The sequence below is a fragment of the Myodes glareolus genome, chromosome 15, assembly GCF_982192425.1.
Source record: "Myodes glareolus chromosome 15, mMyoGla1.1, whole genome shotgun sequence".
Taxonomy (NCBI): domain Eukaryota; kingdom Metazoa; phylum Chordata; class Mammalia; order Rodentia; family Cricetidae; genus Myodes; species Myodes glareolus.
The window spans coordinates 28,220,179-28,245,488 of record NC_142040.1 but is presented as its reverse complement, the minus strand read 5'-3'; the positions used below and the strand labels follow the sequence as shown (position 1 = coordinate 28,245,488).

The 25,310-nt window shown below is 39.8% G+C and overlaps 1 protein-coding gene across 1 annotated transcript in view; it reads left to right on the top strand.

Annotated features, from left to right (window-relative positions):
* The window catches only part of Slc30a5 (solute carrier family 30 member 5), a 29,392-nt gene extending 5,939 nt beyond the window's left edge, over positions 1-23,453 (top strand). Inside the window, exons 3-16 of the mRNA XM_048442904.3 lie at positions 1,966-2,032; positions 3,825-3,910; positions 6,810-6,897; positions 9,714-9,801; positions 10,808-10,884; positions 11,298-11,468; positions 11,938-12,226; positions 12,398-12,606; positions 13,337-13,494; positions 14,594-14,723; positions 16,396-16,597; positions 19,030-19,256; positions 22,285-22,413; positions 22,650-23,453. Of these exons, the coding sequence (XP_048298861.3) occupies positions 1,966-2,032; positions 3,825-3,910; positions 6,810-6,897; positions 9,714-9,801; positions 10,808-10,884; positions 11,298-11,468; positions 11,938-12,226; positions 12,398-12,606; positions 13,337-13,494; positions 14,594-14,723; positions 16,396-16,597; positions 19,030-19,256; positions 22,285-22,413; positions 22,650-22,820 (2,092 nt within the window). The 3' untranslated portion in view covers positions 22,821-23,453. The remainder of the gene's footprint in view (positions 1-1,965; positions 2,033-3,824; positions 3,911-6,809; positions 6,898-9,713; positions 9,802-10,807; positions 10,885-11,297; positions 11,469-11,937; positions 12,227-12,397; positions 12,607-13,336; positions 13,495-14,593; positions 14,724-16,395; positions 16,598-19,029; positions 19,257-22,284; positions 22,414-22,649) is intronic.
* Positions 23,454-25,310: the final 1,857 nt, after the last annotated feature.

Below are 25,310 nucleotides of genomic sequence, written 5' to 3'. Positions count from 1 at the left end.
TCTTCTGTATTATCTTATATCATTTAATCTCATGGGGGTAGGTGGGGGGCTATACTTACACTCCTGAGAACAAGTATAAAAATACATCTTTTTTTATAAAAAAATAATTTTGACAGTTTGTTCTGCAGTTAAGAGCAGTTGCTCTTGCAGATTACCTGAAGTTCCCAGTGTCTACTCATGTGGCTCACAAATGCCTGTGATGTCAGTACCACATCTGACACTCTGTTGCCCTGTGAGCACCAGTACACACATATGTGGACAAACACATCCACATACCTGAAAATACAGTTCATCTTTAATAGTTTTGGTTTTGTACTTCCCTAGGGATTTATAGACTGTCCCTGATGTAGCTCAGTCTTGAGGCGGTCATAAAAATGTTACCTGAGGTGTGTCTTAGCACAAACATTCCCTGTTTGCAAGTTAAATCATGCTGTGCTGTGTTCCTACACAACCCATCGAAGGACAGGGTCCTCCTGTATAGTTTGTATATAGTGTTCTTCCTAAATGCTGATTCTTGGATCTTGAAATTAATAGTAATCCCCGTGTGTTAATAAAAGTCTTATTAAAGATGCTTGAGGGTGTAATTTGGTGAGTTAAGAAAGAAATTCTTGACTGGAAGAATTATATAACATAGTAAGAAGATAGCTGCATGTTACTGTTACATTGGTTCAAGATTTATTACTACTGAATGTAAAAGAAAATGGGTTGCTCTCTGTGCTTTGTTAAGGTATTGAAAGTATTAAGAGCTAAGCATAGTGGCTCATGCCAGTAATTTCACCACTTAGAAGACCCAATCTAAAGAATCACAAGTTCAAGATCAGCCTGGACTGCATCATGAGATACTTCCTCTACAATACAATACTCATTATTATGAGTCTTGACACTCTTTATTACTTCTGTGTTCTGAAGACAGTTACCAGGGAAGCCTCATCACTATAAAGGCAGTAGCTACTACACTTTTGTGATAGAGGCAGGGACTCTGAGTACCCCTGACTGACTTTGAACTTGCTTTGTAGATCAGGCTGACCTTGAACTCAGATCTGCCTGCCTCTGCTTCCCAAGTGCTAGGATTAAAGGTGTGTACACAGCCTAGAGCAAGGTTTCTTTAAATGTAATAGTCATGAAAAATTTGGCAACAAAAACTTAATTCAAAATCGAATGCATTGTTTAACTATGGGTGTAGAAAAAAGATCAAATGCATACTGAATCTGAGGTGTTTCTGTAGCACGAAGTAACTGTAGCTGCAGTCTTGTTTCTGCTCACGGCATGAATGCTTCGCGCTGTGCATGTCATCTTGTCATACAGTTCCAAAGAATACTTCTGGCTCATCTTGACCCACACTCAAGACTCTTAGGTTTTGAATTAGTATTTTTACATTATATATAAAATGTTCTAGTCTTAGAGAAACATAATGGTTTAATTACAGAAAACAAAGATTCAATATTTTCTAGTGTCATTCTTCAGCATGTTCATATCACATTAGTGTATCTAAGGATTGTACATACATCCATCTCATTAGTATGCAAATTTGCTTTCACCTCTAATAGTAAAACTGTATACACCAAAGAATTTAAGATATTTTAAAGCCGAACTTTAATCCCAACACTCGGGAGACAGAGACAGGCTGATCTCTATGAGTTCGAGGCCAGCCTGGTCTACAAGAGCTAGTTCCAGGACAGGCTCCAAAGCTACAGAGAAACCCTGTCTCAAAAAACAAAACAAAAAAAGATTTTAAAGATAAAATTTTGCTATGATGTTAGCAGTAAATGTTTGGTTTGTGTATATATTTTACATACGTGTATATCACGATAGCATAAAAATATATCAGATAGAAAGGGGCCATAGGAAGAAAGAGTGTAAAAAGCTCTGCTCTGGAGGATAGCATGTTTCCAGTTCCAGTGTGTTTGTTAAACTACACCTAATATTTAATGTAATGTTAATATATTATTCTTTCAATGTTTACAGGACTGCATCTTTTATGGTTTTGTTTCAAAAACCGTTCTCTTCTGGGAAAACTATTACAAAGCATCAGGTGAGATGTCGACAGAACATTTAGTCCTTCAGCCTCCCTTTCAGTAGTCCAAAATAAAGTGCCATTTTTACAGTTTGTTTTTGTTGTTGCTTGTTTGTTTGTTTTGAGACAGGATCTGTTATGTGGCCAACAACGACCTTGCACTCCTGATCACCTTGCCTCTGCTTCCCTAGTGCTGCTATTGTAGGCTTACCCCACCATTCCCAGTTTACATAGAACTGATGCTAGTGCTGCTATTGCAGGCTTACCCCACCATTCCCGTTTACATAGAGCTGATCCTGCGACTCATCCATGCTGGGCAAGCGGTCTCCCAACCTAGCTACATTCCCAGTCCTAGGGTTAGTTAACACTCTCCTGACTTGCTGTTTCAAAATTGAGGCTCCAACAGTGAACTATAAAATCTTAATGTAATGTAGAAAAGGGTAACAAATTTTAAAGGGATGTCTTTAATACAGTTTCCTTATTCAGAACATACACAGATCAGACATGGAGTCATGCCTCAGAGGCTAGAGTGTCACTGGGGAATAGATTGTGTGCAGGGGGTAGAAGTTTGGCCCCTAAAATCAGCTATAAAGATAACAATATTGTTCTATGTAATTGTGAGGAATAAATTATTTTGTACATAGGTTTATTTTTTAATTATACCTCTCATGTGAGGTATACACAGTGTATCACCCTGGTCATCATCGAAATTCCCCTCAGATGACTTCATGACAGAAAAGTTCCCCATTCAGCTCAGTCTCTCACAGAGTGACTCCCTGGGAGTGGTTATTCTCTACTGCGTGTCTCTTCATGTCACAGTTACGGTCCTCTACCATGTTATTATCAGCATGGCAGATTGAAGTTCTTCTATTTAAGATTTATTTATTACTTATGTATGCAGCATTCTGTTTGCATGTGTCCCTGCAGGCCAGAAAAGGGCACCAGATTTTATTACAGATGGTTGTGAGCCATCATGTGGTTGCTGGGAATTGAACTCGGCACTCTGGAAGATTAGTATGTGCTCTAAACCTCTGAGCCTTTGCCCCTGGAAAACAAGACATTTTAAAAATACAGTTAATCTTTTTAACTTCATCTAAGTTTCTTTCTCCATTTTCAGATAGCTGTAGCATAAAAATTCCTCATGGAAAGACAAACATGGTTGCATACACATGTACGCATGATACCCAAGGCATCAGAAACAGGAAGATTAGTATGAGTTCAAGGCCAGCCTGAACTGCGTAGTGAGACCTTGTCTCCAAAAGAATCCTCATAGAGATTTTAAAAAAGAAAGAAAGAAAGAAAAACCTCAACCATTATTCCTAGAAAACTAGTGGAAAAAAATTAAAAATTGTGCTGTGTAGGAAAAAAATATTTAAGACCTAAAAGGCAGGTGTAGTAGTGCACCTCTTTAATCCCAGCACTCAGGAAATGGAGACGGATGGACCTCTGTGAGTTTGAGGCCAGTCCAAGCTACATATTAAGACTCTTAAAAAAAAGAAAAAAAAGAAAAGAAAAAACCTAGCAACAGATGAGAATATAGACAATGGAAGTAAATCTAGCTAATAAGAGAATTTGGGCATTTTCTATTTAATGTTAAATTATGGGATCTCACTGTTAGCCTGAGCAACTTGGAATTCATTATGTAGACCAGGTTGGCCTGAAATTGAAGGTCTGCCTGCCTTATCTCCTGGTTTCAGAAATCAAAGACATGCTCTACCATATGCTGCTTTTTGTAGGTGTTATTTAAGCATGGAATATTTACTAGCAAATGGATATGACTGAAGTTTTGGTTTTTTTTTTCTGTTTATAGTGGATCAAAATATTTAAACATGCAGTTGCTGGATGTATCATATCACTTTTGTGGTTTTTTGGCCTTACTCTTTGTGGACCACTAAGGTAAATAAAAACATGTATTTTCACTATTTATTTACAGTTATTCATTTGAATCTTAATTTTGTTCTGTATCTTTTAGTATTTGCATGTGCATATATGTAGAGGTCAGAGGACTGGCAGTCCCTCCTTCTACCAAGTGGGTCTTGGGGACCATGCTTGGCAGCAAGTACCTTTTCTCACAGAGCCATCTCCCTGGCCCTTATTCCGTATTTTACATCAAGGATTTACTTGCACAGCTGTTTCTGTCACTTCTATAGCATTGAATACATGTCAGCATAGAAGAACTGGTTTAGTCTGTAGAGTAATTCTTGGGTAAATATCTTTAACATATTTCTTAATGATCTATCATAGATATTTTATTTGCTAGAATCCAAAAAAATCAGATAAAGAAGCTAATTTTTTGTTTTGTTTTCGAGACAGGGTTTCTCTGTGTAATGGTTCTAGCTGTGCTGTAACTAGCTCTTGTAGACCAGACCAGCCTAGGCCTCACAGACCCGCCTGCCTCTGCCTCCCAAGTGCTGGGATTAAAGGCATGCGCCACCACTGCCTGCCCGGCTCAGACAGAGAAACTAAAATGTCTGAAACGGGAAATGAAATAAACCAATAACCATAAGACGTCTTATAAAGGTCTCGTTTTTCTCTTAACCCTGCAAATGCCCTCATAAACTATTTCAGAGTACTGTGTAGTCATAGACTACAGGTGTGTAGGCTGCTCTCCTTTTGTTTCCTCTTAGATCTGTGTTGAGTAATCTCTGCATATGGGCCAGTTTAGGAAGGAAATGCTTTAAAATAATACATTGTAACGTGCGGCTCAGCATAAGAATCTTGTTTGTTTTTGGGGGGGGGGGTTGTACTCTAAAAGGTGTTAGCAATATGGCATAAGAAAAGGTACCTTAACTAAGCAGTGGTGGCACAAGCCTTTAATCCCAGCACTAAAATTTACAAAATTATGTTCATGTATTCCTGACCGTACATCTTAAGATAGGGATAGAAAAGAAATACTGGTTCTTTAGTCATCTGCTTTCTGCCGTATGCCCTTCCCACTACCCACACTGTCTCCGTCTCCCCATGGTGCACTTCAAGCGCCTGCTCAGAGCCAGGCACAGTGACGCTCTTTAGTGTTGCCATGTTGATACATTCATTTCTTTTTTTTTTTTAATTTTTTTTTTTAAATGTATACATCATTCTGTATACCTGCAGTCTGGAAGAGGGCACAAGATCTCATTTTTGATGGTTGTGAGCCACCATGAGGTTGCTGGGAATTGAACTCAGGACCTTTGGAAGAGCAGCCAGTGCTCTTAACCTCTGAGCCATCTCTCCAGCCCGATACATTCATTTCTTAAATTAGACTCTTTCAAATACAATAAAAGCTAAATTTATAATCAGTGTGTTCATTACAGACTTGGGTAAAGGAGAAAAAGGAAACATTTAACAGCTGGAACAGGGTTGATATTTAGATCTCTAAGACTCCTTCATTGGTTTTGGTCTGTTCTGGGGATCGAATCTAACAGAGACAGCACTGAACTGTATCTCTCCAGCCACTCTCCTGTTTTGAGTTTGGGGTTGTGTTTGTGAGTTTTTACTTTGTTTTGTTTTTAGACAGGATCTTACTATGTAGCTCTCACTGGATCTGGAGCTCACTCTGTAAACTAGTCTAGCCTCAGACTCAGAGCAATCTACCTGCCTCTGCCTCCCAAATGATGTGACTAAAAGCATGTGCCACCACACCCAACCTCTAATAACGTTCATTTTTTAATGAAGTATTTACACATAAAAACAGTAAATATATATCATAAAAAAGTTTATGTCTGTGTGTGCCACATGTGTGTCAGTGGCCATGGCTGCCAGATGAGGGTGTCAGTTCCTCTGGTATAGAATTACAGGTAGTTGTGAACTGCCTAACATGGTTGTTCGGAACTGCTGAACCACCTTTTTTAGCCCCTCTTTTTGTTTTAGGCATAAGTGCGTGTACCTGAGTGCATATAAGTGCACCACATGCATTTGTGTGCCTGAAGAAGGCAGAAAGGTATCACTTCTCGGCCTTTTGGCTAAGATCAAATGTAGAAGTTAGAAAGGGAGTCAGATACCCTGAAATGGGAGTTCCAGGTGGTTGTGCACTGTTATGTGGGGCTTGAACCAGGTCCTCTGTAAGAGCAATGAGCTCACCTAACCACTGAGACATCTCTCCATTCTAACACAAATATATTTTAAGAATAATAATTCACTTCCTGATCTGGGAAGCCTTTCTTCTTACTTGGGCTTGGTAGCACACAGCTGCAGTCTTAGCACTCAGGGCATAGAAGCAGACGGATCTCAGAGTTCAAGGCCAGCCTACTCTACAAAGTTAGTTCCAGGGCAACCTGAGCTACACAGAAACCCTGTCTCAAAAAGTCCAAAATAATAGTGATGTAGAGAGCAATAGAAGTTACCCAGAGTCAGCCTCTAGCCTCCATGTAGACATCACATGTACACCCACAGAAATCTGGACCAGCAGAGTGGCTGAGAGAGGAAACACGCTGTGCAGGCCCAGCATCCTGAGGTCAGTTTCAGGTGCAGTGGTAGGAGGGGAACACTCATTCCTGAAAGTTTTCCTCTGTCCTGTCTCCCCACCCCCCACAAACTGACGATAAATAACATTTTTTAACAAAAAGATAATATATTCTCAAAATATGGTATTTTTTAAAATGACATAATTCTAAGATTGAAGATTATTATTGCCTGGTATTTTGTAGTCTCGTTCTTTCTAAGACACTTAATACCAAAATACTTTTCAAAGGAATTGTCCCTATTTCTTTTTCTCATATTTTGTGAAACCAAAGGGATTTTCTTTTTTTACTCTGACTGAATTTGTACTTCCTGAAAAAGGTCAGATCCATTCCTGAGCAGTGTTTTCTTTTTGTAGGACTTTGCTGCTGTTTGAACACAGTGATATTGTCGTTATCTCACTACTCAGTGTGTTATTCACCAGCTCTGGAGGAGGACCAGCAAAGGTAGGTTTTCCATCATTGTTACGTAGAAAGTACAGGTGTTAAACACATTGTTCATAGCAAAAATAAACCATATCTTTTACCATTTATAATAATGAAGAGACTTAATACTAACTTAAACATTTTTCTGGTTTCATTTTGATTTGATTAAAGTTTCGTAGGAAGTTGTAAAAACAGTGCAGCGATGTGCTTTCTAGTCAATTTTTCCCAGAGGAGACGTAGAGGTTGATAATAGTATAATCCATGCTTTAATCCTTTATTCAGGTTTTAGCAATGTTACACATGTGTTTGTAGATTGTGTAAGCACCTCTCCAGCCACAATAGAGAACTGACATATCACCTGCGAAGATCTCCTTCATGTGCTACCCGTGGCCTTCTGCCTTATTCTCCACGTTCACAGGAAAAGCCTGTGAGCTTGCTGTGTTTAGTCTGCTGAACAGTTACCCAGCGCTTCACCAATTAGTCATCCCTGTTGAACAGAAATAATTTAAGTATTACTGTCTTTTGGAAAATGAGTTGTCAGTCTACCATCCAAATGTTAAAGCTGGCACTACACTATCTCCATTTTACCAAATTAAAATATTCCTACTCATGGTGCCTTGTCCTGGAAACTGGCATCTGATTCCATAGCAATTGCATCCCCTCCCCTACCACACACAGTAAATAAATCTAATTTTTAACAGATAAGAGAGTTTGAGGCTAGCCTGTACTACATAGTGAGACTCCCTTTAAAAGCAAAAAAGAAGGGGCAGCAGAGAATGGGGGACAGAAAAAATGAAAGGAAATGGGGGTTAAGAGAAAGGAACATTTTAGTTGTGTGAATTTTTATATATACTGCTTTTGGGCATAATTCTCATCGCACTAAGAATTTAATGAACAGACAAATGTCTTGTTTTCTTTTCTTTTGGTTTTTCGAGACAGAGTTTCCTTGTGTAAGAGTTCTAGGTGTCCTGGAACTAGCTCTTGTAGACCAGGCTGGCCTCAACTCATTGGGATTCCTCTGCCTCCTGAGTGCTGGGATAAAAGGTGTGTGCCACCACCACCCGCCCTAATGTCAGACACTTTTTTTTTTTTGGCTTTTTTGTTTTTTGGGGTTTTTTTTTGGTTTTTTGTTGTTGTTGTTGTTGTTGTTTTTGGAGACAGGGTTTCTCTGTAGCTTTGGAGCCTGTTCTGAAACTAGCTCTTATAGACCAGGCTGGCCTCAAACTCACAGAGATTCACCTGTCTCTGCCTCCTGAGTGCTGGAATTAAAGGCGTGCATCACCAGCACCAGGAATATCTTGTTTTCATTTGGAATATTTTATTACTGGAAGTTTTATAGTTCCATTTATAGTTGTAAGTGTACATGATATTCTTATGTAAATGTGTGAAATAACACATGTAAGTGTAAGTATTGCGTAAAATACTTGAGTTTACAGATAACAAATTGTAGTAAGAACATGAAGTTTTCATATCTAACTTTCTGAAATGTTTATATAAACTAGGCTTACACATTTTCTCCATAACTTTCTTTTATCCAAATTCTTTCCCTTCAATGACAACATAGACTTTCAAAGTTTATCAGGAAGCTGGGTGGTGGTGGCACCTGCCTTTAGTCCCAGCACTCAGGAAGCATAGGCAGACAGGTCTCTGAGTTGGAGAACAGCCAGGGCTACACAGAGAAACCCTGTCTCTTTAAAAAGGTTTATCAGGGCACTGGATGTATGGCTGTGAAAGCACCCATGTAAAAACCAGGCCCCAGGCCTTGCTCTTTATGTCTGTAACCCCACTGTTGTGTGGTAGAGACAGGTAGGTCCTGGGACAGGTCAAAGCAGCCAATTTCAATTTCAGGTTCGTTGAGAAACCCTATCTCAAAAAGTAGGGTAGAGAGTTAAGAGGACTGGAGTATGGATTTCCAGCATCCCCTCTGGGTGCTTACGACTGCTTGTGACTCCAACTCCTAGGGATCTGACACCCTCTTTTGTTCTCTGAGGACACCTACGTTCATGTGCACGATTCCCACATGCATACACATAGTTAAATAAAAGCAGAGAGCGATAGGAATCACCAACTGTCTTCGTCTGTCGTCCTTATGCTTGCGTGCAGCCAGCACACGCATCCACCATACGCATCTTTCACGCTATCTTAGGAATGACTTGATTTTCTCAGCATGGTTCCATGAACCTTTTCCCTAGGGTAACACTAGCTAGACTGTTCTGTTTCTTAAATATTGCAGAATGTGAAACAACTCTACTAACTATTGTTCCTTAGATACTGAGGGCTTTTCAACCAAAAATTAGGAAACTTAGTCTGTACACCTTAATGGTTTCTTCATATTAATATGCCTAGTCACGTGTAGGAGATAGGGTGCTAACATTAAAATGCTCTGCAGAGTTTTTTTTCTGTTGCTTATTATTTGTTATACAGTAAACTGTGTAAAGACGATCGTGTCAACTGTCAATTTTCACTAAATGTTCTTTTTTTTTTTTTTTTTTATCTTGTTTTTCAAAACAGTATTGCTCTGGAGCTTGCCCTGGAACTCACTCTGTAGACCAGGCTGGCCTTGAACTCAAAGAGATCCATCCACCTGTCTCTGCCTCCCTGGTGCTGAGATTAAATACATGCACCACCACTGCCCAGCATACATTTTTAACTCTTCTGAAGCCATGCTTGGTGGAGGATTGTGAGTACAAAGCCAGCCTGGGCTGAGTAGTAAGAGCCTGTCTCAAAAAGTGAAAGGGACAGAAACCTTTTCCTCTAGCATTAATGTGGTTATCATGCTAATAATTAATCTTTTAATAAAAAAACCAAAATAGAACTTTGTATTTCTTCTCTTTCAGACAAGGGGGGCTGCGTTTTTCATTATTGCTGTAATCTGTTTACTGCTTTTCGACAATGATGACCTCATGGCTAAGATGGCTGAACACCGTATCCTTTTGCACTAGATTAAAGTCTGGGAGAAAATTAGAAGCCAACAGAATGAGAAAAAGAAGAAGTAAATTAAACTCATGGGTAACAAGTGACTTTCCGAGATGCATGTTGACATTAATCACTATTCAAATAAATAGTAGAATTATTCCAAGTTGAATATTTTAGATTATCCTCGGTATTTTTCTACAGTGCTCATATTTTAGAATGTCCTGCTGCTAGAAAACAACAAAACATGTAAAGTCCTTTGCCCTGGTTTTCACGGTCTTGCCTGCTCAGTCCATACTCTTGAACCCATCTTTCAGGTCAAATATGTCTGTCCTCTTCTCAACTCTATAACCTGCCTTATTCTTTTCCAGCCATACGCCTTTGTCTGTTCTGTGCCAGTTTTCCTCTGAGTACTGACACTTGGTACCCTGGGGTTTATTAGTAAACTAATAGCAATTTATTCTGTCACACTGAGGTGGGGGCAGAAAAGGCTCCAGATCGTACCTGCTACATCCACTCCCGGCACACCCTCCTGTCTGCTGCTCACTTTGCTGGGCTTTGTGTGGTCAGAGATGTTAAGAAGACAAGTTGAAGACCGATTTTACAGACTGACCTGGAGATGTAGCATTAAGGTCTACTTCCATCAGAGAAGTAAACCAAAAAGATGCCTTGCTATTTGCGCATCTTTTGGAGGCTAAGAACCAAAATAGAGTCGCTGTCTCAGCACAGTCATAGTCATACAGCAGTAACACACCCAGAAGTCGAGCATGGTAGCCCATCCTTATAAGCCCATCTCTTGGGAGGCGGGGCAGAAGTTCGGGGTGTCCAATTTGTAAATTTTGTAAATTTTTTTTAGAATTAAACTGGATTGTTTTCAAAAGTACCGTGTTACTAAGGGTAGTTGAAATGGCATACCCAGACTGGTTTGTCTTCAAAATAAAGTAATTAAATTTTGAACAGAACTTTCGCTTTGGGAGCTGAGATTGAAAAGTGTTTTCCTTTACTGCAGTTTCCTTAGCTGAAGGACATCATGACAGCGCTCTAACGCACATGCTTTATACAGTTATCTCCTTCTTAGGTGTGGCGGATCACAAGGTGTGCGCTTCTTCAAGTTGTAACTGTCACTGGGGGAGGGGGGCATGGGAGGCAGGGCCTCGGGTAGCTCAGCTCTCCTAGAACTTGACAGGTAGCCAAGGACGACCTTGAACTCTTGATCTTCCTACCTATACCTCTGGGCCTATGCCACCATAGAAATTATAATTTTTAAGTTTCGTTTAAACCTGACATACGTCTTTACTCTTCACACTGAAGCAGCTGAGGTAAGAGGATTTCCAGTTTAAGGCTAGCCCAGGCTACATCATTATTGCTGTCAAAATATATTTAAACTAATTTATCTCAGGACTGGGGAGGTGATCTCAGACGTTTGTAAAGAAATGTATAAGTCTTTAAGGAGTTTTGAATATGATAGTATATATGTTTTAATGAGATGTTTCTCATTTCGCTTATAGGGCGGTGTGCTCTTGCTGGTGCTGGCTTTATGTTGTAAAGTTGGTTTTCATACGGCTTCCAGAAAGCTCTCTATAGATGTTGGTGGAGCTAAACGCCTTCAAGCCTTATCCCAGCTTGTTTCTGTGTTTCTCCTTTGCCCGTGGGTGATTGTTCTTTCTGTTACAACTGAGGTAATTGTTTAATAGAGTTACCATTAGAAATTTCAGTTCAGCATGTTTTAATTTGAGGTTGAGAGTAGTTTAAATTATCTTTGTTTTTCTTTCGATTTTTTCCCCTTTTTTGAGTTAATTTTAATTGTTTATAAAAAATGTAAGTCAATACTATTACATTTATATATACTTCACATTCGTTCCTATGACCCAAAGGAGTTGATGAAGAAAACCCAGCTAGTAGTCTTGAACTCAAAGATTTTGGCTCCTTAGTATTATAAAATTAAACAAGCTTGGGGTTTTGTTAGTACTCTGGAGAATACTTGGGAAATGTATTGATACTTTGTGACTCTTCCATGTTGGCTTGTTGTGAATAGTATTGAGTCATGAGTATTTGTTTCTGTACAAATGATCAGCAAACACTCTGTGAGATCTGCTCTCCCCCTGTAGAATACTGACAGTGTTTTGTGTTGTCTGTTTCCATTTCTAGAGTAAGGTTGAGTCTTGGTTTTCTCTCATCATGCCTTTCACCACAGTTATCTTTTTTGTCGTGATCCTGGACTTCTATATGGATTCCATTTGTTCAGTCAAAATGGAAGTATCCAAGTGTGCCCGCTATGGATCCTTGCCTGTTTTTATTAGTGCGCTCCTTTTTGGAAATTTCTGGACACATCCAATAACAGACCAACTCCGGACTGTGAACAGAGCAGCACACCAGGAGGGCACGGAGCATGTCTTGTCTGGAGGAGTGGTAGTGAGCGCCGTGTTCTTCATTTTGTGTAAGCATTCGCCCTTGCTTTTATTTGCATTAATCTGCTCTGGGGTTTCTGCTGTTTAAGCCTTCAGCATAGAAGTCGTTCAGTACTTGCATTTTAGTCCTTGCTGACCGTGACCATGTTGGTGACTTAAATGCTCAAAGCTAGTCTAATAGTCTCTTTTTCTCTTTGTAGCGGCCAACATCTTATCATCTCCCTCTAAACGAGGGCAGAAAGGCACCCTCATTGGGTATTCTTCTGAAGGAGCACCCCTCTATCACTTCATGGGTGATGCTTTCCAGCACAGCTCGCAGTCAGTCCCGAGGTTTATTAAGGAGTCACTAAAACAGATTCTCGAGGAGAGCGACTCTAGGCAGATCTTCTACTTCCTGTGCTTGAATCTGGTAAGAATTCTAAATATTAGTCATATTTTAAAGCACAATGTTGTTATTTTGGCATGATATGTAATTTTAGCACTTTAGTTCCTGACAAAGATGGGCTAAAATTTACATTTTTCTCTAATTAGTAGCAAAGCACCTATTGAGACGAGGAACACAATTTTTGCAGTACTGTGGATTCTGGCTTGGTATGCTGTTTTAAAGCACTGCTCCCATAGCTTGTAAGAGGTGGAGTTGCCTCTTTAGTAGGATGTCAGTGCACACTACTGATATTGACATTTTAAACCTTGCCCACAGATACACAGATTGAACAGTGCTTTCTAGTTTATAAAATGGTTATGTCTGATTGCTTAGTTCCTTATGATCTTTTGAAATACAGTTTCCAGGGTAAGTGTCAGGTAGAGTTTGAAACACATCTTCAAAGACAGTTTGGGGGGCTGGAGAGATGGCTCAAAGGTTAAGAGCATTGCCTGCTCTTCCAAAGGTCCTGAGTTCGATTCCCAGCAACCACATGGCGGCTCACAACCATCTGTAATGGGGTCTGGTGTCCTCTTCTGGCCTGCAGGCATACACACAGACAGAATATTGTATACATAATTAATAAATAAGTAAATAAATATTTTTAAGAAAGGCAGTTTGGGTAATTAAAGGTTAAATTCTTATGATTAAAGTTAATAGCTCTTTATTGTGATTTATTCTCAACATGCTCCTCCTGTAATGTTTGAAACCTTTTTAGCTTTTTACATTTGTGGAGCTGTTCTATGGCGTATTAACCAATAGTCTAGGCCTGATCTCAGATGGATTCCACATGCTCTTTGATTGTTCAGCTTTGGTCATGGGACTCTTTGCTGCCCTGATGAGTCGATGGAAAGCGACCCGGATTTTCTCCTATGGGTAGGTATGCTATCACAGCTCTGTTTCTTTAAAACAACTCAGATTCCATCTTCAGAAACAAAATATATTACATCCCGTATAGATAATGCCAAATCTTCACTTATATTTCATTTCAAGTTAATGGAGAATAAGAGCTACACATTGATTAATACTGAATGGCAGTCAGCTCAACATTATTCTTCCTAACACATCTGTTTAGAAGCAAAGAGAAAAAATACCACCTAAATCATTTGTGGTTTTGTTCGTCATGTTTCTTTGAGGGCATGAAATATTCATGACCATTCGCATCTTTTTGTTAAAAGTACTTAAAATTTGAAGTGACTATATGAAAATATCCTCCTATTATGACAATAATTGAACAAATGTCAAATCTCTTTTGCATGCAAGTTGTTTTAGTAAGACTTACTCCAGCTAGGCAGTGGTGGTACACACTGTTAGAAAAAGAAGCCATCTCTCATAAAACCAAAAAGAAAAAAAGAAAGAAACCTATTTAAATAAACCTACCCCTTAGTGATTGTTTATATTTTGGGATTCTTGTGTGTGTGTGTTTTGTTTTAGGTGTGTGTGTATCTGTGTATGTGTTGAGTGTGTTGTATGTGTTGGCTGCTTATATGTGTGTACCATATGCATACCTAATGCCCACAGAGGCCAGAAGAGACAGTCAGATGACTTGGGACTGGAGTTACAGACAGTTATCAACTGCTGGGTTCTCTGCAAAAGCACCAAGAAGTGCTCGTAACTTCTGAGCGGTCTCTCCAGACCCAGGTGAAAAGTGGATGAACCAAACCACAATAGTTTGGGTAGAGAACAGAATGTGTGCTGTCAGAGATATAGGACACATCAGAAGTTTAGATGGATGATTTATTACTACAAAATCAGACAAGACTTTCTGTAAGAAGGACTGTGTATATACAAAATTCCAATGAATATTTATTTGGGATAACTTGAACATAAATAATATTTTTAAATTTTGATAATTTTATATTATTTACTTAGTAGTGTGAAAACCTGGACTTGTTTCCTCACTTACTATAAGTTTATAATGTTTGTATTTTTAAAGTACTTAATTTTTTTTCTAAAAAGTACTCTGTGTTTTTAGGTATGGCCGAATAGAAATTCTCTCTGGGTTTATTAATGGACTTTTCCTGATAGTCATAGCTTTTTTTGTATTTATGGAATCAGTGGCTAGATTGATTGATCCTCCGGAACTAGACACAAACATGTTGACAGTAAGTATTTTTCTTTCCTCTTTGAGCCTGCTCACCTCACGCTCTTCCACCAAGGGTTGACTGGCCTAGGGCAGTTCTGACTTTGTTAAGTCAATATGACTTCCATTCTGGTGCATTGTCTCCTCGTGTACTGTTTTGTTTCCTGTGGTTTACCATGGTGTATTAAATGAAAAGTTTCTTAAATAAATCTAAAGTTTTAAGTCATTTTTAAGCAGATTATGGTGATGTGTACCTTTAATCTCAGCACTTCAGATATAGTCCAGAGGACTCTAGCTGTTTTATCACATTGCATTGTTATCATGGTTCTGTTTTATCTCTGTTGTTATTACTTTCTTACTGCGCCTGACTTATACTTTATCATGGGTATGTATGTATAGAACAAAACACAGCATCTGTGGGTAGATTTGGTATCATCCTCAGGCATACATTGAGGTCTTAAAACATACGCGCCCAGCCAGGCAGTGGGTGGCACGTGCCTTTAATCCCAGCTCTCAGGAAGCAGAGGCTGGCAGATCTCTGCGAGTTCAAGGCCAGCCTGGTCTACAACAGTTCCAGGACAGTTTCCAAAGCTACAGAGAAACCATGTATTGAAAAAAAAAAAAAAAAAGAAGGCATATGCCCCAACAAAAACAAAGACTAATAATGTGTTTACATTATTACTGCAGGCTTTTAGAAACCAATCCTTTTCTCAGATACTTTGAACTAATAATATTAACTTGTATTGTGGAATGTATAGGTTTTGTTATGACTTAATAAATATTTTTTCTTTCAAGATTGTATTTTTAGATACCTGAAGGCATTTGTACATGTTTTACCCAATAGATTCCATGACTGTTATAACAGTTTCAGATCTTCCTGTGCCCCAGCCCTTGTGCGTGTTGTTTGTGTAGATGGTATCACTCTTCATCTCCCAGTTTCTCGGGCTCTCACTCGCAGGGACACTGACTGGAGGTTGCACCTCCACAGCTCAGATGTGGTTTTAGACCTGGAGTTATGTGTCACTAACTTTTTAATGCTGGCACTTGAGTCTTTTAATTATGTGTATGTGTATTTTGCCTACATGTATGTCTGTATACCATGTAACAGGCTAGAGAGGTCATGGAATCCCCTGGAACTGGAGTTGTAAATGGTTATGAGCCACCATGTATGTGCTGGGACTCAAACCTGGGTCCTCTGGAAGAGCAGCCGTGCTCTTAACTGCTGAACCATCTCTCCAGCTCTCTCCCACCTGACCTATAAGTAGGAAAATGACAGTTAATTCTCAAATCACTGAAAGCAGTTTAGAGTTCTGGTTCACTTGTACAGTTGAACCAATGATGTGCCCATCTGTTTTGAGACAGGGTCTCACCATGTAGCCCTGGCTCACCTGGAACTCACAGAGATCCACCTGCTCTGCTTCCTGAGTACTGGGATTAAAGTTGTGCACTACCATGTACTGCCAGAATTTGCCATTCTCGATCACATTAAAGTAAATTCAAATATGTGTACCAGTTTTTTCTGGTATTTGAAAGTTAAAATGATTCAAAGTTTTTTGCTTGGGGAACTTAGTGACATTTACTGTGAAGTTTTTAAGCTGTGAGTAGGAAAAATATGCAGCCATGCGGTAGCTTCTAAATAGCAACTTTGTTTTCTAAGCTTCAAATTAAAGCTTTGCCTGTCTCCTTTCTGCTAGCCGGTCTCCATTGGCGGACTGATTGTCAACCTCATTGGGATCTGTGCCTTTAGCCATGCCCATAGCCACGGCCATGGCACTTCTCACGGACATTGCCACTCATCCGATCAAGGCCATTCTCACCATACTCATGGACACGGTGATCACGGTCACGGTCACAGTCACGGCTTCACGGGTGGAGGCATGAATGCTAACATGAGGGGTGAGTTCTTAGGAAGTCCTGTCTCCTGAATTGATGTTCGTACTTGTTTTTATTAAATATTGGCCTACTGGTGTTACCACTCTAGAGATGGTGGGACCTTGGAGAATGGAGCCAGTAATGAGGCGGACTAAAATCTCATGAAATAGCTGTCTTTATTTAGAGCCTTAGACAATTTGTGCTTTGAGGGTTAAGAAAGGTTACGAGTAAAGTTCTCATGAGTTCAAGCTGACTACAATCATGAGGATAAGCCACACGTGACAAAAATGTTTTTCCATATAGAGAATAGTTTAAACATTGAACAACAGCAAGCATACTGAGTGATCTGAGGTAAACTCACCCCTGTCTGCTACACCTGGGAGAAGCCCAAAACATCTTCCAAAAACAGTTCTGTTTTGAAGAAACTGAGGTCATGAGACTTTCGTCTTTTGTTTTCTTAGAGTTTTCTCACAAACACTCAGAATTCTCACACGACTCCGTTCATGAACTGTCTTCTGAAATTCTGATACAATTATTACTCAGGATTTTGTTGTTTTGTTTTGTTTTCTTGTTTTGTTTCTGGAGACAGGATTTCTCTGAGTAGCCTTGGCTGTCCTGGAACTCGCTCTGTAGACTAGGCTGACCTGCCTTTCCCTCCCAAATGCTGGAATTAAAGGCATAGCCACCACTGCCTGGTTTATTCAGGGTTTTTTAAAGGAGAACGCTAAGAATATAGCTCAGTGAAGAGTACTTGCCTAGTGTGCCCAGGGAAGAGGGAGGCAGGGACTAAAAAAGCAGCAGCACGGAGCGGCCTGGGGACACGATGTCAGCGAGGTTAGGCTCAGGCTCAGCAGGAACGGCAGCTAGGGAGAAAGGTAAGGACAGATGGGTCCTTGGGCCTGAGGTTCCTAATGAGTAGTTGTGAAGACCCACAGTCTATGAAATCTTATACCTGTATGCCACAATGATGGGAAGTAGGGAAGAAGACATCTTAGGTTGTGTGCACTCCACAATAAAGTCATCTGAAAAAATGGAAATGAAGGGGGGCTAGAGATGCCTACCACACATGGCAGCCTTTGATTATTAACACCATAAAACAAAAAAGGAAATATACTTGTGCTTAAATGTCCATGTTTAAGTCAATGCTGCACCATTAATAAACTCATGACTGACAAAACAAATGTTTGCTGTACTATAAAAATGACTGGGTTTTATTAATCACTTTTGGTATTGAATTGTTTATGCCAGTTAGTAATTTAGGTAATGTCAAAACTTGGCTCAAGCCAGATGGTGGTGGCACACGTCTTTAATCCAAGCACTCCGGTAACAGAGACAAGTGGATCTCTGTGAGTTCAAGGCCAGTATGGTCTACAGAGTGAGTTCCAGGACAGCCAAAGCTACACAGAGAAACCCTGTCTTTTAAAAAATAAAAAAACTTTTAGCTTAAGGGAGCTGGTACAGTGTGACTTGGTGGGTAAAGGCTCTTACTGACCAGTGATGCCTTTTGGCCAAAATTTAATCCTAGAACCCATGTAAAGGTGGAAGGAGAAAACCAATTTCACAAAATTGCCTCTACTACCATACATGCATCAAGGCATATACATCCATACACATATATCATGCACACACAGTTATAAATACATTTTTTTTCAAAGAATACTTAATTTTACTTTGTTTGTAGGAATAGCTTTTAAGCACATGATTTTTTACGCATACCAACTTGTCTGCGTTATTTTTAAAAGGCCCTTCTGAAAAGATCATGGAAAATGCTTGGTTTTGTTTTGTGTTTGGTTGTTTGGTGGGTTTTATAAGCATGGGGGAAATGAGACAGGGTTTCTCTGTGTAGTCCTGGCTGTTCTAGAACTCACTATGTAGATCATACTGGCCTCAAACTTGAGGATCCACCAGCCTCTGCCTCCCAAGTGCTGTGATTGAAGCCATGTGCCTCCACTGCCTGGCACTAACAGCGCTCCGTTTGTTAGCTAGTTTGTTAGTTTTTTAAAGACAAAATCTTTTATAAAATTTTAAAGACAAAATGAGCTAGTCTTGAATGCATACATATTTTTTAAAGGCAGGGTCTTATTGTGTAACTGGCCTGGAACTCTCTGAGACCTGCCTTACGTTTTCCTCTTGAGTGCTGGGATTAAAGGCGTGAGCCACTCAGCAGTAGAGCTCTCGCCACCACATCAAAGGCCTTGAGTGCAAGGAGGCAGGGAACAAAACAGACTTGCTTCAAGCATGATTTTTAGGAAGCCTTCCCAGACAAATGCTGTGTTAAGACTTAGCAGACTGTGTCACGATTGCCTGTGTCCTTACATAGTCTATACTCTGGGTTCCTTGACAGTAACCATGCTTTAGCCACTAACAAGGTGCCTGGCACTGACAGGTGTCAGCAGTGCTGTAGAGGCCAGTTAGATGGACTGTCATTGCTCACGTCCTTAACGTTTTATTTGTAGGTGTATTTCTCCATGTTCTGGCAGACACACTGGGCAGCATTGGTGTGATTGTTTCCACGGTTCTTATAGAGCAGTTTGGATGGTTTATTGCCGATCCTCTGTGTTCTCTTTTTATTGCTGTGTTAATATTTCTCAGTGTTATCCCACTGATTAAAGACGCCTGTCAAGTCTTACTTCTGCGACTACCACCTGAATATGAAAAAGAACTGCATATTGCTTTAGAAAAGGTAATTTCCTCACTACTTTATCCTTTGAAAATAGCGAGAAAAAAGTTGAGTAAATTGTTTTAACAAATAATAAGCAAGGTATAAATTAATATAATACAGCTTATCTTAAAGAACATAAGTACAGTAGATCGGGCCTTACTGGCTCAAGCCTGTACTCTCAGTTGCCCTAGAGAGTAAGATAAGATGAGCAAAAGTTTAAGACTAGCCTGGGCAGCTTAAGTAGGACTGTCTGAAGATGAGGAGAGCTAAGAATATGTACAGTGCATGTCTGCATGTGTGGACTCTGAATTCAACCCCAGGACTACAGGAAGGAGAGGGAGAAGGAAAGGAAGGGAGAAACAGACGAGACAGTACACAAACCAAGAACTGAATAAGTATAAAGATACTGTATGACGAAGATGCTAAAAAAAGATTGTTTTTTTTTTTCTTAATTTATTATATATACATTGTTCTGCCTGCGGGTCAGAAGAGGGCACTAGATCTCATTACAAATGATTGTAAGCCAACATGTGATTGCTGGGAATTGAACTTGGGTCCTCTGGAAGAGCAGCCAGTGCTCTTAGCCACTGAGCCATCTCTCCAGCCCTGATCTCTATTCTGTTCTTTGTCATTAGAATATTGCTTTGGTTTCTTTTTGTCTCTTTTCAGTATTATTTAAAAAATAAGGCAAGAAGCTATGATTCAGTCAATAAAGTACCCACCTCACAATCCTGAGGTTCTGAGTTCAATCCCCAGAACCCATGTCAAGATGCTAGGCATGTAATGTCACCTGTAATCCCAGGGGACCAGGATAGCCTGATTTAGAAGCTCCAGGCCAGTGAGATGCCTTGCTTTAAAGCAGATAGATGGTATTTTTAAGGAAAACCTCACTGGACCTACACAGACAGACACACACGTGTGTGTGTGCGCGCGTGCGCGCGTAAAAAACTTTATTGAGAAATTGCTTAAGGGGCTGAAGAGATTGCATGGCGGTTACTTCCAGAGGACCCAGGTTCAATTCCCAGCTCCCACATGGTAGCTCACAACTGTCTGTAACTCCAGTTCTAAGGGATCCAATACCCTCACACAGACATACATGCAGGCAAAACACCAATACACATAAAATAAAAGTCATTAAAAGAAAAGGCACTTGAGAACAAAGAAGAAAATAAACTTACAGAATTAACTAAGTAATTAGTAGAAGCCTGTTTTGTCATTATAAAATTATAGAATTAGCTCACAAAACCTATAGTGTGTACTTTTTTTTTTTTTTTTTTTTTTTTAGATAGGGTCTTAACTACATACCTCTGATTGGCCTGGTACTCAAATTTGCAGCAGTTCTTCCTCAGGCTCACCAGTGGTAGGATTACAGACATGTGCTCTATACCCAATTTCTCCCAGTTTTCATTTTAATGAGTTACTTAAGTTTTCTCCCATTCTCATAATCAATGAATACTATATCATACTTCTTTTAAAAGATTTTATTGCTGGCTTATTTTTTGAGATAGGGTCTTGTGTAGCCCAGGCTGTACTTTAATTCCACATGTTGCCTGCTTCCCAAGTACTAGGAATACAGGCATGTTCTACCACCACCTATTTTTTTTTTCCAGTATGAGGCACTGAACCCAGGGCTTTGTATGTGTTGAGCAAGCACTTTATCAACTAACGACATCCTCAGTTCTCAAAAGTATTTTTTATTTAAGGAGATATCTCAGTGGTTAAGTATTTACCTCTCTAGTTGGCAGCTAGCAGTGTGAACCTGGGAGGGCGGAGCCTAACGATGAGATGGGCTGACAGTCTCATGAAATAGCAGCTTTATTCTGAGCCTCAGTTTACACTCTGAGAGTTAAGAGTCACATGAGCAAAGTGTTCTTGTCTCAAGGACAAGCTGTATGTGGCAACCACATGGTTTTCTGCAGAGGCGTATAAATAAATAACAGTAACCAGGTGTGAGGAGTGATCCGAAGTAAACTCACCTGGTCCCAGACCTAGAAGGTGCATAAAAGCATTCCAAGAACGGTTCCGTGTTTTCGAAGAAATTGAGCTCACAAGACTCTTGTTTTCTTGGAGTTTACCCACAGACACTCAGAATTCCCCTCACGCAACTCCATTCACTGACCATGTTCCAACAGTTGAGAGCACTTGTTGCTCCTACAGAAGACCCAGGTTCAGTTCCCAGCACCCACATGGCATCTTGATTGTCTGTAAGTTCCAGGGGATCCAGTGACCTTTATGAGCACTGCACACACAGTGTATTTACATACATGAAAGCAAAACATTCATACACATAAAAACTGTGTCTTTAAATAATAATAACACATATGCCCATTACAGAGAAGTTTGAAGTACAGCAAAATATAAAGAAGAAAAATCAGATGGAATTTGACAACACTTTATAAGTTGTTTCACCACATAAAATTCTCAAGGGCTGGAGCAATGGCTCAGCAGGTTAGAGCACTGGCTGCTCTTCCAGAGGACCCAGCGTCAGTTCCCAGCATCCATGTGACTGCTCCCAGTGGTCTGTGTAACTCCGGTTTCAGAGGATCCAACACCCTCTTCTGGCCTCTGAACACCATGCACACACATAATGTGCATACACATGTAGATAAAACACCCATACACATAAAAGAAAAGCAAAAATAAATACTTTAGAAATTAAAATAGCAAGAAACAATGTTGGTTAGCTTTCTCCATTTAATACCATATTGAAGAAATGTACATATTAATGACAATGCAATATTACATTTATTTAGCCAGTTTTCTGTAGTTGACAATTTAGCCAACCCTCTGTTGAAAACTGAGGCTGTCTTTTGTATCTGTTATCTCTGTGACTGTGTGTGCATGCACGTTATCAGTGTAAAGGAAGCTATGGTTAAGTAAATACGCCCAGGCAATGTTTAGAGTAGGCAAAAATGTTCTCTGCCTCTTGAACAGCTTATTACAAACTATATCTTTTTATTTCTTTGACCTCACCATAATGTTCCTAGATCAAATAATCTGTATATACTTTATAAAAATCTTTTATACAACCTCTCCACTTACTTCACAGATACAGAAAATTGAAGGATTAATATCATACCGAGACCCCCATTTTTGGCGCCACTCTGCCAATATTATAGCAGGAACAATTCATATACAGGTGACCTCTGATGTGCTGGAACAAAGAATTGTGCAGCAGGTAACTTTTGTCTGTGATAATTCATTTATAAGAGTCTGTCCACTGTAGGGTTTAGTAGCCATATACTCTTAAAATATCAATCTTGCTGAACCTGGTGGTGCTCGCCTTTAATCCCAGAACTCAGGGACGCAGAAGCAGGCAGAGTTCCAGGCCAGCATCTCAAGACCCTGTCTGAAGAAGAAATCTGTACTAACTACATTATCCTTAATTCTTTAATTTTCTGAATTTTTTAACAGATTACAGGAATACTTAAAGATGCTGGAGTAAACAATTTAACAATCCAAGTGGAAAAGGAGGCGTACTTTCAGCATATGTCTGGCCTAAGTACTGGATTTCATGATGTTCTGGCTATGACAAAACAGATGGAGTCCATGAAATACTGCAGAGATGGTACTTACATCATGTGAGATGTACCCATGTGCATGGACCGTGGAGGCTGAGTGACAGTGTGTATAATGTTACATCAGCATGAAAGTTGCACACAACTGTACAAAAGCTTTTAAAGCTCCCTGCTGTTGGATCAAGGAGTCTTTTAGAAGAAGATTAAAATGTAGAATGAAGCATTAATTGTACAAGAAAACTGTTACTCTGCTTGAATTATGTGTATCGGACTCTTAAATATGAATGAACATGATGTAATTATATCACATCATCTTCAGAAGTGGACACATAATGATGGGTTCTGGTGAAGACCAAATTTCTTCTGTGCATTTATTTTCTATCAGCATCCCCACTGTGGATATGTATTTACATGTTTATTACAAAGACCCAGAGGAAGTTTTTAGTCGATTTTTTGCATATCTGAAGGACAAAATGGGAATAAAATTCTATATTTATGAATTTTCTGTATATAAAACTGATTTCTAATTATAACTTAAGTACATTAAGTAAAAACTGTATTTCCACTTGAAATGTAAATTATTCAGGAGAAATTTCAATCCCTGAGTTGAGATAAACAATGAGAATAGAGAACTATAATATAGTTCCTGATGTATTACATGATTTAACCACTCCATTAAATAAATTTTTTATTTTTGGTAGTATTTGCAAATGAATAATTGATTAGGGCAAAGAACTTACACTAAGTTGTATCGTGTTACTTTCTGTTATCTTGCATCTCTGAAGTTGAATATCCTGTTCTGTGTGCATCTGACACCCCAAGACCCTTCTCATCCATCTGCCCATCAGTCCCTGACTTCCAGCAAGTCACTTGCCTCCTCGGTTGTGCAAGAGAAACAAATAATTGCCTGTTCAGAGTTCCTTTCTCAATCTGGGGTTATAACATTTTTCTAATTTCTGGGGAAATATACATATGTAAGAAATAACAGAGTAGTTTAAGATTTAAGTGAAACTTACACATGGCTTTTGAACACCATAAAATTGAAATGCCCTTTATATAGTTATGTCTACCATATTTGTCCATTTTCCCCTTTTTATTCTTTCATAATCCATCCTGGCTGCAGTTCTACTTCTCCCCTAGATCTTCATTTCCTTTCAGAAAAGATAAGGCATTCCAGGGATACAACCAAACATGGCATAACACATTACAATAGGACCAAAAAAAAAAGACTACTAAGTATGGCAGCAGTGAACATGAGGTTGAGAAGGAACATTGTCCCACCCAGTGTAGGGCCCAGCCATGTTAGAGTGAGAATAAGCATGGGCTTCATAATGCAGTGTGAGTAAATACCCCAGACTCTGGCTGCTTAGTGGGGGAGATATTCAAAGATAGGTTTCACCACAGTTTCAGAAGAGAGAGAGGAAAGAAAGAAAGGCAGGTCTCCAAGAGACTCACAAAAGGACATTTGAACTTTGGGTGTGGAACACTCTTAGCTCTGGACAGATGACCCCGTGATGACAGAACTTGCATCTTTGCTTCTTGACCAGGATTTGAAAACAATCTGGTCCAGACAGCATCCAGTGTCATTTTGGCCTCTGGGAGTGTTTTACAAAAGACTCGATCTCCTGGGTTATATAAAGAGGTGACCCTGAAAAGGTATATCGATACCTGGGGTTGACCTTATCCTAGTACTCACTCAGTGATAGCTCTATCTTCCTTGGATAGGAGTCTGGAATGGCAAGGCCTTCTGCCAGGTCTGAGCGGTTGATTCTGAGAGTGTGTGTATAGACAGTATCGCCTGCAGCTCCCCCTCCCAGGATGACTACAGTCTGAGACTTCCTCCTCTATAGGGACCACCACCAAGATGGTCCCTATAGAGGACCTCACCTGCCTCCTCATCCTGCTCACCTGCCTCCTCATCCTGATGCATATAATAAAGCTGCTGAATTTTCTGGCTGCTGCGAGTGCCTACATCCTACCAGATCCCAGCTTTTCTGAACACATTTCTGTTGTTTATTCATGATCTGTGACCTCAGGTTAGCCCCAAAGCCATGCATGTCCTAGCAAACATGACAGTTTCCAAAAGGACCACATTTCTTTAAGTACTATTAAAACGTTATCGGGAGCCGGGCAGTGGTGGCTCACACCTTTGATCCCAGCACTCAGGAGGCAGAGGCAGGCGGATCTCTGTGAATTTGAGGCCAACATGGTCTACAGAGCAAGTTCCAGTACAGCCAGGACTACAGAGAAACCATGTCTCAAAAAATAAAAAGAAAGAAAAAATAATAAAAAACAAACATTAGTAGAGCTGAGTATGGGGTCTCCTTTTCTTCCAGTGTGCTCTAATCTGGAAGCCTGTCTTGTGTGACTTTGTCCACCTCCCAGGGACCAAGTAATTCCAAAGGCAGTTTGAGGACACTTTGACAGCAGACAAAGACTTCATTTAGTTCAGTAGCTGAACCAATTTTAGGGCCAAGACTTAGAGCCTAGTTACGGTTTAGATGAAGCCTTTCTGTCCTCTACCTGGAGAGCACAGGAAGCATCAGATCGAGAAAGA